The 15,955-nt window shown below is 31.2% G+C and overlaps 1 protein-coding gene across 1 annotated transcript; it reads right to left on the bottom strand.

The window, feature by feature from the left end:
- Positions 1-367: 367 nt before the first annotated feature.
- LOC8275178 (protein GRAVITROPIC IN THE LIGHT 1) lies at positions 368-4,067 on the bottom strand. The gene is made up of 2 exons (XM_025157933.2): positions 2,365-4,067; positions 368-601 (listed from the first exon to the last, which is right to left on the bottom strand). Exons 1-2 carry the CDS (start codon positions 3,748-3,750, stop codon positions 554-556), a joined length of 1,434 nt encoding a protein of 477 aa, XP_025013701.2. The 5' UTR covers positions 3,751-4,067; the 3' UTR covers positions 368-553.
- Positions 4,068-15,955: the final 11,888 nt, after the last annotated feature.

Raw genomic sequence — 15,955 nt, 5'->3', positions numbered from 1 at the left:
TTCCCCTTGTCTGCGACTGTGTCAGCCATATCTCCCATGTGGTTCTTCTGTAAAATCTTGTTCCCAAAAACACATAATATTTAACATCGCCAATAAATGTATCTCTCAATTTAGACACCTCCTTCCAAAGTAACAACACAAATATCTTCCGAGGAAATACAGTGTCACTAAATAACTGAGTTACAAATATAAAACCTAAAGCGTATGTATGATCACACTATAATACAAAACGACAATCATGTTTGATCGACACTTTTTATTTATTTAATATTGGACCTTGATTGCGATGTAGGTTTTGATGAGTTAATTTGTATACTCTAATCGCACTAACCATCTATTCCAATAAGAATTATTTGGATCATATGCATTAAATAAATAAAGGAAAACTAGAAATTTGTAGCATGTATTAAGTAAAATTGAAATCCCATAAATGTTGGGCAAAAAACTAAAACTTGTGCAGCATGCAGGCATCTAGCTCGTGATAAATGCCAGGAATTTCCAGATACTGCCTAAACCCACCTTATTCAAAAAACTATATTTGCATGGTACAATTTCAATAATGATATCTACTAGAATGCTCCCTTTGCCAGTTTCTCCCAAGCTGTAACCCAAATTACAACATATACGACATCAGTACCTTATACACCACTGTCACGCACTTTTACATATCAATATTCTTCAATGAAAACCACAAAAAAAAAAAGATAAAAATAAAACACTTTTCTCTTTTGTTTTGAATAATTGAACTGAAGGTCAAACTTCAATTCAAGCTAATATATATTATAGAGGAAAAATACACATTATTTAATATTCTGCAATTCATTATGCACATTTTGATATTTAAATTTACTTAATTAATTATTTTAACACCTTCATTTTTCTTTATATAATCCAACAAACACCTTACCTTATTTCTTCATGATACTTGAATACTTTTTTATAATATTTACGTTTATTATACAGAATGATTTAAATATTAATACAATATAAGATCTAATTATTTATTAAAAGAAATTAAGAGTTAAATGTGATTATTTATTTACTAAAACGCAAGTGTATATATGCAATTTGCCAATTGTTTGTCTGTGTAAAACGTTCAAATCTCTTTGCAGTTTCTTTTGGTTATGAATGTCCTTCGAAACACTTAAAATTAATTACTATAAGAAAAATATCATTAAATTTACTCTCTTGTAAAACATTAATTGATCAGTGAATTACTTTTTTTACCTTAAGTTATAACTTTTAGCTTTACCTTTGTTTATATTGTATATTGCGATTTTCAATTTGTGTAGGTAATATCTTACAAATTAATCATTAATTCTTTTTTGTTAATTAAAGCCGATGGATCATAAAAAAGGAATCATAAAAATTCTAGCTTGCATAAAAATAAATAAATGAAAGATGTAATAGATGTGAAAGAATATAACTTATAAAAAATTTCAGTAAATTATAATGCAATTTAACATATTTTCACACTAGGATTTATAGTTTATTTTTATCATTTTTTATTTTATTATATTTATATCAAATTGTATAATATAATTAGCAAGTGCTCACGTTTTAACAGTTAAATTTACAAGATATTAAAATAAATAAATAAATAAAAATTTTAAAATAAAAATACGATAAATCACAAATTAATTTAATAAAATCTTTTCTAAAATTTACATTATGAAAAGTACTTCCTTCAAAATATATTTTGAATGCAATAATAATAATAATAATAACAAAAGGGTAAAATTAAATAAAAAAATTTGATGATATTACAATTATATAATTAAACAATTTCTTTTGCTTCTTTATTCAATCACATGCAATTATTTTTATTCCTTTTAAAAATAATATTTTTCTACTTTTAATAGATTATATCATCATTCTATTTATTGCAATGATATTGCTCTTACTTTAGCAATATTTGGAATAAAATTCAAGAGAAAAAAGCAAATGACCAAAATATTATATGATAAAATTTTTCCCTCCACACCATTTCTTTTTGTGTGATAATACAAAGACACCAGCTTCTGTCCCCACTGCCTGGTCACCCTCTGCCCACTTTCACGTGTGGGTCCTGCCGCCAGTGCCAGTATTCCTCCCATATATCAAAGTACATTCATCATCCTACAGTCTCACGCTCCACCCCACGCGCCACCGCATACTAACCAACTGCACCTTTCAAGTGCAAAAATTTAACCATCCCACCCCACTTGAAAACCGCAGTTAGCTACTTTGCCTACTCATTGAGCGCGAGCATATTACTTCATTTTTCTCAATCTACTATTAATATTATTTTTAATATATTACAAGATTATACAAAAACAAAAGTTCAAGAACATTTAAAACGAAAAAGAAAAATCAAGAACTCACCGGAGAAACTGCCGGTGATAAATAAACCTGACTTTGTATCACAGTTTTGCCAATCTTAAACCCTGGAACCACCGTGAAACCCACCCGAAGGTCAGCATCAACACCGTCTGTATCTAGTACAGATTCATGAGTTACACTCTCCATGTAAACCTCTGAGAATCTTGAATTCTTGCTCACTTGAAAAATGCTAACACTTTCACTAAACGAAAATGCTAAAAGATTTAAACACCATACTCTCCTGGCCATCTCAAGAAATGCTGTAAAGAAAGCAGATTCTGGTAAACCACCGGAATTCACTAGCTTCCTCTGGTTCAAGTTGCCAAATAAAGAACACTCCATCTTTGCATGGACAAGTTGGAGATACTTGGCTCTAGTAAATCTTGCAAAAGACGAGGTTGGGTTTTGGGTCAAGTAAGGTTTTGGGTTTGCTGATTTTAGTTTCTTGAACTTATTGAAGTAGTGTTCGCTGTGGTAATGGTTGTTCTGTGGTGGAGTTTCATTTGGAAGCATAAAGTTAGGATGATTGAAGCCTTCAAACATTGTTTTGCTAACGAATGACTCGAACACAAAACAACGATGTGTTGGTTTTGAGAATGAAGAATCAGGTTCGATTGCATTTGTAGCAGCTTCAATATCCCAACGCGCTATCTCCATTTCACGGACCATCATTTTAACAAAACTCCTCATGGATCTTAGAGCAGAATGCAAGAATTGAACAAAATGAGTTGGGTTTAGAACCGAGAATTGAATATTATCAAACATTGATAACGGTCCACTTGCATTTAGTGTCTTCTCTAAAGACTTGTTGTATGCAATGGACTCGTCAAGCTTTTTCTTGAGTAAAGAAATGTCTGAAACTTTAACCTCTGTTTCAGATTCCAGTTTCTTGATTGTTATCTCATAAGTCTTCATCATGCTCTGCTGTTCTTGAATCTCTGCTAGCATAACAGTAACCTGTGGAGAAAGATGATCTAGGTCATTCTTGAAAAAGCTTCGTTTAAGTTCTGACAGTAACTTGAGCTCCTCCACAACAGCCCGATCTGCAGCTTGTATAGCATCACTGCTATAAGGATTCTGAGCCATTTGTAGCTCAGCATAAGCTGCTTTAATGGTGGTGATACCTGCAAAGAGCTTGGCAACTAAAGCATCCAAAACTGCTCTGCGCTTGGCTTTAGCATCATCTTTGTGCTTGTCACTATTATGGGTTTTGTAGATAGTGGCAGGATCATGATCTTGATCAAATTTGTTCTGTGAAGTGAGCATGCAAATCCCAATTCCATTATTAGAAGCAATTTTTGTTGCAGTCTTGAGATTGATCACTTTCTGAAATGTTCTTGCTATCTTGCTCTTGTTGCTTGGGATTGATCTACATTTGATTGACTCCATCGAATCAAGAATCTTTAAGATGTGGAAATGAAGATGATGTCTGTGGTTTTGATCATAAAAGAAAAAAAGAAAACTTATTGAAAAAAATTGTAAGCGACTTTTTCTTTTGGGGGTTAAGAAGAGAGGTTTTGTTTAAGAAGAAAGATTTTGGAGATAGAAAGTGACTGTTATGTGATGAGAAAAAGCAGAGACAAATTTTGACTGGCAGATTGGAGCCGGAGATAGAGGCAGGATAAAGAAGACAAATTTAATTCTTTTTTTTTTTTTTTCTTAATGAACACACAGAAAAAGAAGAAAAGGTTAGATTTAAAGCGCGGGAAAGCAAAAAAAAAAAAAAAAAGAGAAAGAGGATTAAGATTTTTCTCTTTCCTCCCCCTCTTTATTTTTCTCCTATAGGCGGTGGAGATAATACTATTTTCTTCCATTATTTCAGGCCTTATGGAGATGGACCGTCTTGTTAGAAACAATTTTTAAAAAATTGTGAACAACTCTTGGTTCTACTAAAACTAGCAATTTCATTGTCCTATTGCACGAGTATTTTATTTTATTTTATATATTACATATGACTTAATTTATAATTATATTAATATTAGTATTTTTATAATACACTTTATAGAATTTATATATTTATTAAATATTAAAATAAATATACATGAAAAGTATATATATTTATCAATTTTTATTTTTTAGTAAATTTTTATGTATATGATAATTATTTTTAATAAATCATATGTTAAAATTTCTATTTATTGTTGTTTTTGATATTATATATATATTTTTAAATTTTATTTATTTATTTTATTATTATTTTTGATATTATTTATATTTTTTAAATTTTTTTATCCATTTTATTATACCAATAAATTTTCTAACATGTCAAACATTTTTATTAACTATTTTTATATTTTAAATCTAATACTTTTATATTTTTACTATTTTATTATTATTATTATTATTTACATATATGAATTTAAATATATACTTTTTATTATAAAAAAAAAACTTATTATTAAGATGTAGTAGTTAAAACAATTACTATACTTATTGTAATATTTTATAATAGTATAACAGTTTTATATTTAAATAAATCATAATTTTTATTATATTTATTATTAGTATCTAAGATTATATTTAACTTCTTATAAATATTTATAATTGACATTTTTATGAATATTTCATATTTTCTTATTGAAAACGACATAATATAGTTTTATAAAAGAATTTCAAATAGAAACTTATGAGAAAATCTGACATTATATATATATATATATGCATATATTATTAATAAATAAATATTTAAATTTAATTATATTAATAATTGATGCATATTTAATATGTAAGTCAAGATATAGATGTAGAATAAATAAAATCCCTTCCAGATTTTTAATAATATTTATAAAAGATAGTAAAAACCAAAAAATATAGAACTTTCTAAAATAAAAGTGAGAATACAAATGAAGTTACTCCATAATTTACAGATAGAATTCGTGATAATATATATAGATATATGATTTGCCTTAAAAGGACTTATATCCTATGGTCTTAGTATTACTATAATTGGTATCATGTTTATAGAATTCAGGATTCTTTTTTATGAATTGACATATCATAGCAGTGTCTATTTTAATTAATAAAAGAGAATAAGAATCCTAACTAATTATTTAATTAAAAAAAAGAGAATAAGAATCCTAAAGTTTGAAATATTCGTATAAACTTATGAAGTATTGACTCTCTTTTTTTTTATATAGGGAATCATATAATCTTTAATGATAAAATTAAAATGTCCGTGATGTTTTTACAGACTTTAAAATCGGCTAGTAGATGAAAATTGTATTTCAAAGATATTTATAATGGTTAGATCAAAAGGGTTAGTATCATTATGAATGCTAACTAATTATATTTCATATATATAAAATGTATAAGAAATTAAGATAAAGCAGGGTCAGGAATAACAAATCTGAAAAATAAGTAATTCAACTTTGGTTATATATCGGATGTACCTCCAGTGAAGTATTGCAAAAAAGAATGTATAAACTTACTGCAATGGTGTCAATTTCGAAGATTTATATTTACAATCGAAGCTAGAGATTTTTACAAAGAAATTATTTTGGTACCTGTTAATAATGATTGTGTATATGACTTACGAGTCCCAGCATCAAATCCTTAGAGTGCAGGAACCAAGAACTAGAAACAATAGCCTCAATTGTTGATGTTTGAATATCTGAATACATGACTAACGACCCATGATGCATCATAGTCTATGTATTTATATAATTCAAGTGGCCAACAAAAATAATCCGATAGGCAGCATGCCAGATTTGTACTGTATAAAATAATACAGAGTTTGTGAAATAAATAAACAAACATTATGTAATCATATAATTATAAAACAAACACTATATACATGTAAAACATTAAATTTGAATGAAAGAAGTAATAATTACAATGTAGATAGATTGGTGGGGCAACTTGACAGAACATTGCGATCCTAAGCATCACAGTCAAAGGTCGAGTGATTTGTCATATTTAGAATCTTAATATAAAGCATCATCAATTGAAGCTGCCGGTGAGAATTGAGCTGTGAGGCAAACTGATCACTGCTGACTGTAACTATAAGCTTTATGTTGTTGGCATATTCCTTCAACGAGGTTCTTTGTTAGAATGTTCCCTACTCTTTTTGCTTAATTAGTACAAAGTCCTTGCTTAATGCGAAACACATATGATTTTATATAGCCTTTTTCGAGCTATCATAAATAGGGTAATTAAGTCAATTTATTTGCTTCACTATCAAGAAATATACCTTAAATAATCAAGTTTTACACTACAATTATTTATATAAGTCTGAACAGACAGTTTCCCCATTAACTTTATTCAAATAACCTCTATAACCATTGAACTTTTATTTTTAACGCGTAGCACACTTCAACTTTTACATTTTGATCTTTTCACCCTTATAACTTTTTATTATTATTACTATACTACTGTTATTATGATTATTATTGTTATAATTGTGACAAGCATTTTCAAAGTGGCCGGCAGTGCATGTGTTACTATCATGCATAAGTACGTGAGAAGCCAAAATCAAGCTAATACAACATATTAAGTTAAAGATTTCAATACTTTTAACGTCTTTTTTTTTCTCTCTCTATATATATAGTATTCAATTTGATTTTTTTCCCTCTCTAATTTCACTCTTCTTTCTCCTTTTATCTTTCTATTTTTTTTATTTAACCTTCTTTATAGTCTTTCAAAACCAATTTTGATTATACTGTCATTCATTATCGACTTATCTATTCCATTGTCTTATAAATTAAAATGTTTATACTGTAGATAACTTTTGATGCTATATATAAAATAAAGTTCGAAATTTGCAAGATAAGAAATATGAGATCAGCAAAGACAAAAGAATTGAAGTTTGCAATGGGTTAAGCAAAAATCACGAGGGTGTAAAAGGTAAAAAGAAAAAGAAATACTATAGGATGTAATGGGCTAAAATAAAAGTTTAGGAATGCAATAGACAATTTAAATAGAGTTCAGGGGTGAAATGATATATATTTTCTGAGAGGAAAACACCATGAAAGCTCATCCGTAGCTGGCAATTATCATGCACTGAGAAGTAGCAGACTTAAAGCTATTCAGTTTTTGGAATTATGCAAAACCAGCAATGAATAGTAACCCGAACCCAAATAAGCAATTTATTTTATGGGGCATTGAATAGAAAAATAAATAATTGCTGCAGGAAGAAGCTAAATATTTATAATTGTACAAATAATAAAGAATGAAGGGAAACACGTACATACAGCTAACCTCATTAAGATCATGTACCATATATACATACATGCCTTCCTTGTGAAATTATTTAATTCGCTGTCAGAAATCTTGGATTTTAAAACTCTTTGCATGTACAGTTTTAGAGACATTCAGTATCTATTAATAATATATTAAATTTAACTTTTTTATAGAGTGCACATTGGGCTTTTTTTAATATTATTATTTCTTTATTAAATTAATTACTGGAAATCATCAAATAGAGAGGTTTCATATAGAAGTGTGCTGTTCATGAAAGAAAAGAATTACTAGCAAAATAAAATGAAACTCTACGGAGAAGATGCATGCATAAATTGTATACAATAGAAAAGTGAAGGACAGAAGAAAATGGTGCAATAAGAGACAAGACCGAAAGAAGAAAGTGACGAAATATAGTTTTGAAATGCGGGACAACCTCACAACCACGTCTGTATTCAAACTGGAAGTGGAACAAAATATAATATTATTTATTTATATCAATAGCATGAGAAAAATAAAAATAAAAATAAAAATAATTGTATCTTACACAGCTATCATATTATATATTATTGTCAACCGCTCCCAATCCTTCCTTTATGTATAATTATAATTAATTTCTCTTAGAACACATTTATTGCAATAGATTCTTCTGGTTGTTTAAAATTCATCTTTCACTAGAATAAACTGTCTTGCTTAGACTACGATTGGGTTAAATTATTTTTATTTTTAAGTTAGTAGTGGTTAAAATTAAAAAAAATTCAAATAATTAAAAATTTAAGAGTTGGAAGACCAAAATGAGAAAAAAGAATCTAAAATATACATAAATAATTTTACAATATTGAAATTCATGTAAAAGAATTTTTTTTTTTAAAAAGCAGAAGTTGTTGAGGTCAGAATAAAAAACAAATAAATGGTGGCAACTAATGTTTTTTCTTATATATAAAACAAACTAAATTTTGGTTCGGGAGGGGGAACGACAGTGCCAGCTCAGTTCCAGATTTTATCGTGTATTTATTACATAATAAATAATAACTTTATTTACTCCAGCATGGCTTATACTCTTTTCATTTAAAAAAAGAAGAAGAAAAAAGCAGTTCATTTCCAATTAATATACAGATTAAAAAAGAAAAAATAGTATCTTTTCTAAAATGAAGAATTTTAATTGCTGTATATTCTTATTAAACTTTCTATAAAAACTGCAATTTCAAAATATAAAATGTAAAAACTAATGGCCGTGTGATATCATTTACATTGACTAACGAAAGACATATTTGACAATTATTTAGTAAACTGATATTTAAAGAAAACGTGGAGGACAAAAAAAGAAAAGACATTATCTTCTTAAAAGGGATGGATTAGATTATAAGCAAATACAATACTTAAAGGCAAGAAAATGTAAGACCTCATATTGGTGAGTAGGATTTTGGAATTGGGAGACAAGCTACTTTGGTAGTCTTAGGTTAAGATAATTGACCAGGCATTACTGGATAAAGACTCAACCTTAGGATATAAAAAAGGTGGTGGAGATCATTAGGCCTCATAATTAATAGTTGTCATGTTTCTTATGGGCATAAAACAAAATTAGGGGTCGATGGTGTGGCTCGTTATCATCATATTGGCAGACAATAAGACATTAAAATAGATGCGGGCAGGGCCATTAGAAAGGTGGCTTAATTATTGGGAATCAATAAATGTGACTCTTAAGCCAATCCCATATTGTTAAGGATCATCAATTTGTCTGCTATACGTTTCATTCTCTCCACTTTTCTCTGTCTGCTGCAACATATCAGGAAGATAAGTGAACTTTTTAGTTAAGGATCGTCACTCACAGCAATATCTAAATTTAGCAAAAATATTTGGGATTGTAAATCTAATTAAGAAATTAGACCAAACCTACTATAATATCATATTAGAAATTAAATTGATAAAGTGAAATTAAGTTAATGAGCGCTCTAGAAATAATTGGAGTTGGATCCACCCAATATCAATATATAATTCGATGTAAATTATGCTAACTACCATCAAATCTGGCTGAACACTGTTTAAGCTCTATTACTAGATCCTAACTAGATGAGACCTAGCTAGGTAAATCTCTGAACTAAGAGAACCGCAAGCACTATGTTCATGGTTTGCTTCAGTTGAATTCTCATATAACCTGTAAACTACACTAAACACCATAAGAAGCCAATCACAACAAGAAAGTAGATGCATATGTATGTGTCAACCTTTCTTTCTATTTCACGCAATTAATTTATTTCGCTTTCTGAAGTATTATTCGAACGAGACACTTAGCTAGGTACTTGCTTCATCTCCAAACTTTGGTATAACTACATGCAATTATTACCAACTACATCCAACATTACATTTACATTGATTATTTGGTCGTTAAACAAGTGATGATGATCCCCTCCAAAAAACAACTGTTCAACTGCTCAATTATTCAGTATTTTGCATTTCGTACAAGGCATGAACTTCTACCATCCAGCTACATGGCAAAGGCAAGTTTCGTATATTTGGAGAACGTAATTATATACCAGCAATGATTTATTATAATAATTTCCTCACTCGATCTTTCAGCTATAAGTAACCATCGGGGGAGCTTCTCGTTTGTATGGAGGAATGTTAGAGTTCAATAAATAAATTTAGAGTTTGGGTTCAATTGATACCAAAATAATTAGAATTAACCATTTGATTTATTAGTGTTTTTTTATTTTTTAACAATGTGAAATCTCTAATACACCAAAAGATAAATTCCATAATAATCTTTTTGAATGTACTAGGTCATATTCTGACAAATGTATTTCTTCTCTAATCAGGACTTGTGGCTGAATTGATCTAGAAAATAAAATACTTGATGATAAAGTTGCATGCGAGAAAAGAAAGGGAAAACATATGCTTAATACTATATATTTATTTCTATGTGCATGGATTGAATGTATCATTATTTTTGAAGGAATGAATGTTTAACAATACATATCACTGAATCTCTCCCAATTATGTTGGAAATTTGCGGTAGATGTGGTTTTAGTGGTCCCCCACTTTGATGTAAATAATTGCGGCAAAGCCCTTCATAAAGAATCATTGTTTCAATTTCTATTCACTTCACTACCATAATTTAGTTTTATTTATATATTATATATATATATATATATATATATTTCCCTTCATGTGTGCATGGTGTTCTCTCTTATCAATAGACCCATAATCAATTCTAAAGCCAGAGGTTGAAAAGATGGGTGTATTCTTATTTTTTATTTTTCAAGTTAAGAATGATAAATTCTAAAAAGGAAAAGTTAAAAGTAAATAGAAAAAAATGTAACTTTTTCTATAAAGAAAAATTAAGGGCTAAAGTAAAAGAAAATTAAAATACATCAAAACGATTGTACAAATTTAGAAATTTTACAGTGTGGTTGTTGTATTTCAGTTCAATTTTAAATTTCAGAGGAAGTTATTAATTTTAAATAACAATAAAACGTCATTAATAAATTTCAATAGTCCTCGAGAAAGAATGTTAGAGATTTTATATTGTTAAAAAGCAAAAAACATAACTATCTTATAACTAATCAAAGGGATAGTCTAGTTATTTTAGGATTTAATTAAATCAAATTGAATTTTTTCAATGAGCTTTACAATTTATTATTCACTTAATTCTCACGTAATCGGCATGCGATTATATTGGAGCGTGTCTTCTGAGCTTTTTTTATTAAATCAACTGGAGTAGAAATAAGTAAACATAGACTTGCGAAAGCAATCACTTGTTGGATCAACAATTTGTAATTAACAAGCTTTATAAGGTTCTTTCCTGCTATAGGAAAGTGACAAATGTATTCCTTCAGAAGTTAAAAAGAAAAGTTGGGAGCATTGGGGAAACTCTATCCTACATTGAAAATAGGGTAAATTTTTAATATACATTTTGGGTTTTACTACTATTTTTAATCTATTTTGTATCAGGATGTGTTCGAGTATAGTATAGATAGGACTTGCACTGTACTCTGGGAGCAGGACAACAATTTCCGTCAGCTCAGTAGTTCACACTTTCTATCTTTTCTGAGATTACCCTACCACTACAAAAATGAGGAAACACTGAGCAAAAGGAGAAAGATTCAACTCCTTCATGAAAGAAATCTACTGTATCCATGAGAGGAGAGCCAGTGTATATATAATTGATAGTGGAACTGCAAACTCGCAATTGGGAAATTAAAACTGAAAGCACATTATAGTATAGCATCCAAGGCACAGGCGAGTGGGACTTACTGTGGAGCCTTCAACAATCAATCTACCCTTTAAAAGATACAATCAATAACCACATCTATGAAATTTAAATCTGCAATTGATGTAAGAGGACCATCTTTGTTTTTACTAGCTATCTACTTTGTTGGTACCACCAGCTTTTTCAGCTTTGGCATTGGCAAGCACAAAGGTCTAATCACGGATCGATAATTCAATCCAACGGCTATTATGGATCGTGGGACCCAACTGGGCGGCTGCGGTGTCTGTCTAGTGGTCTAAATTTGTGCTGAGAAATTCGTATAATCGTACGATTTATTGCTGGTCATTAATAAGGTCACGCAGGACATAATTTTAATATAGAGCCACGAGTCAACACACTATCCTGACTCTAATTGTTTGTTTGAAATTCTCTATTCTATCTTTATATATCAAAAGATTAAGTACAGTGCCGAAAATAGGGAAGATTTTCTTTCTTTTTTGTTTTTTCCTTTTTCTCTCGTTAGGAGGTTCAGAAATGCTTGAGCTGGCATTGCATATGTGGTCAAACAACACAGCATGACTTTGATTATAAACTCTAATAACTACTCTTTACTTTCGATGCAATTGGCAAAAGCTCGATTCCCATTTTATGGTCTACTGCAAACTGCATTTTACAAGAGCTAACATGCTGCAAGACTCGTAGAGCAGTATATTTGTATACGTATATGAATACAATATGGCTACAGCTTCCAAAGCCCAAATGCCCAGAACAGTAAATGACAATATTGAAGGGAGCCCACCTCCTGAGAGAATATTAGACTTTCTTCTGCGCTCTTAAAATATTCAAGTATCTCATCTGGTAGATGCTCTGAACAAACACAAAGAATAAAGGTCCGGTCACATCTATATATATATATATATATATATATGTACCAAGATCAAGGAAATAAAGAGAAGAAAAAATGATATATCATGGTAATTGCTATTAAAGAGAGTTTCGAATCAAGTTATCTTAAGAACTTACTAAGCAGGCACTTTTAGACCATCTATAATTATTAATTATTCTTTACCACTTTCACTTTTCTAAATGCGCCTTGTTTCTTTGACTTAAATTAAGTAACAGAATAGTTGTTGGACTAAAATAACTAAGAAACATCTGATGATATTGCTAGAAAATATCACCACATCCCCAAAAATATAATAATTCTGTTTTATTTGTGAAAATAAAAACTATATATTATTCGTAGACCGAAAATATAGAAGCTGGCAATAATTATCAAGAGTTCCTTAGCGGGGCCACTACTTTGAGTCCAACAGTATGCATTGAGGTTTGATTTCTAAATGTATAATTTCTTCTTACATAATCTATATGGTGAGACGGTTCCCTACAGAAAATCCATCTATCTATGAATGAATTCATACACCGAAAGCCTTTGGAATTTTTTTTGTATGGCCCCTAATTGGCCTTATGAGGTTTGTTGAGTTGGTTTTGAATTGAATAAAGACTTAGTAAAACAGTAGACGTTAACAAAACGTTTTTACCTATTCTATAGGTGCTGAGGTATCGTAGAGAACTGTTAGGATTTGTATTTGAATTTTTCTTGCTGTAAACTTGGCTATATATTAGTCAATCATTCACATGAATAATTGTGTGGTTATTTGCTCATCTGTTAGCTGTATTTGTCTGCAAATATTCTAACATTTGGTATCAAAGCACTTTTCTTTCGAAGGCCTGACCAAGTTCAAGTTACAAATTTGAGTGTGAGTGAAACACTACAGGTTAAGCATCTTCAGTTATTCATAGAGTCCAACTCAAACAAGGAGAACAACTGGAGATGCAGAATGAAGGAGGGAGTAGTTTTGCTCAGCCGTGTATTCCACGGTTTAATAGTGACTATGAACACTAGAGTCTCCTCATGGTGAACTTGCTGCGATCGAAGGAGTATTGTTGTGTCGTGGAAATTGAGATTCCATCCGACAACGACGAAGTACTGTCAGCAACCAATCGTAAAGCAGTGGAGGAATTGCGTCTAAAGGACTTGAAGGCCAAAAATTACCTATTCTCGGCCATTGACAAGTCCACCTTGAAGACTATCACCAAACGTGATACTGCCAAGCAGCTTTGGGATACTATGAAGATTAAGTTTCAGGGAGATGAACGAGTAAGAAGGGCTCAGCTGAATCGTCTCAAAGGTTCGTTTGAAATGCTGGCGATGAAACTCGGTGAGAGCATTACTGACTACTTCACTCAAACTATGGTAATTGCTAATGAAATGCGTAGTTATGGTGAGGACATGGAAGTTGTGAAGATTGTAGAGAAGATACTACGGTCTCTTACCGAGAAGTGGAACTATATAGTGTGTTCCATTGGAGAGTCTAAAAACACTTCTTGTCTATCGGTGGACTCACTTCAAAGTTCTTTGCTTGTACATGAGCAAAAGTTCAAGAAAGAGAAGGATGGAGATGATGAGCAGGCACTCAAGGCCACACACGATGACAAGGCAGGAGGCAGAGGTCGAGGACGATTTGCAGCCAAAGGCAGAGGCCGTGGCCAAAGTAGAATAAGCCATTACAAAGAGAATATTGAGTGCTACAAGTGTCACAAGTTTGGTCGCTTTCAATCTGAATGTCTTGATTGGAAACATGAATCAAATTATGTTGAAGAAGAGGTGGAAGAACTGCTACTTATGGCTATTACTGATCAGCAGAAAATAGCAAAAGAAGAAAAGCTACTGTCGATAGCTCCAGCAGTAGCAGATTCAACAGAAGCAATGGTTTCAACCATCATACACTGTGGTTCAACACAATATGATTCTGGGATGATGCTCATGACACTTACTCAAGCTGGCAGAAAGGATGATGCATGGTTTCTAGACTCAGGCTGCTCTAATAATATGTATGGGGATAGAAAATGGTTTTCAAGGCTGGATACCACCTTCAACACATCTGTTAAGCTTGGGAACAATACACGAAAGAGAGTTATAGGCAAAGGTAACATTCGTGTTAAACTCAATGGTAAGCTGTATACAATCTGTGATGTTTACTTTATTCCTGAGCTTAGAAATAACCTCTGAAGTCTTGGTCAATTTCAAGAGCGAGGACTCACTGTATTGATTAAGGAAGGTTCTTGCAAGATTTTCCATCCAATAAGGGTGCTAATAGTTGAAACTTCCATGAGTGCAAACATGATGTTTCTTATATTTCCAGAAGTGCTTAATGCTAAAGAAGGTGAAAGATGTTTCTTTACTACAAACAATATGTCTGTTACTTCATTATGGCATAAGAGGTATGGACATCTCAACCATGCAACACTTAAGGCTTTAGAAGCAAAGAAAATGGTGCATGGCTTACCTATGCTGGAGCAAACCTCGGTGACGTGCAAAAAATGTCTTTTGGGAAAGCACCACAGACAAGCATTTCCTCAGAAAAGTACATGGAGGGCTGCACAAGTACTAGAACTAGTCCATGCCAATTTATGTGGAGCAATCAAACCTGTAAGTACTAGTGGTAAGAAGTATATATTATGCTTGATTGATGACTATAGTAGGAAGTCATGGGTATATTTTTTAGTAGAAAAGTCAGAAACATTACACTATTTCAAATGCTTTTTAAGAATGGTGGAAAAAGAAACAGGTAAAGGTGTTAAATGCTTGAGAACCGATCGTGGTGGTGAGTTCAATTCCAACGAGTTTTGATAATTTTGTGAAGAACAAGGAGTGAGACGTCAACTCACCACTGCATATACCCCTCAGCAAAATGGCGTAACTGAATGCAAGAATCGTACTATCCTTAATATGGTGCGATCCATACTCTTAGAAAAGAAGATGCCAAAGATGTTTTAGGCCGAAGCAGTCAATTGGAGCAATCATGTGCTCAATCGATGTCCCAGCACTGCCCTCAAGCATGTTACACCTGAGCAAGCATAGTGTGGACGAGTTCTATCTGTTGCATATTTCAGAGTTTTTGGCTGCATTGCCTATGCCCATATACCTAAAGAGAAACGCACAAAGCTTGATGAACGCAGCACAGAGTATGTATTCATTGGCTTCAGCGATGAGTCAAAGGGGTACAAATTGTTCAATCCAACCACCAATAAAACCATACTGAGCAGAGATGTTGTGTTTGACGAAGATCGACATTGGGATTGGACAACAACACATGCAATAGAGGACTTGATGCAGTTCGACTGGGAGACAACTGATACAATTGA

This window comes from Ricinus communis, chromosome 5 (assembly GCF_019578655.1).
Source record: "Ricinus communis isolate WT05 ecotype wild-type chromosome 5, ASM1957865v1, whole genome shotgun sequence".
Lineage (NCBI taxonomy): Eukaryota > Viridiplantae > Streptophyta > Magnoliopsida > Malpighiales > Euphorbiaceae > Ricinus > Ricinus communis.
The sequence above is the reverse complement of the archived record's forward strand: the minus strand, read 5'-3'. Positions and strand labels throughout refer to the sequence as shown.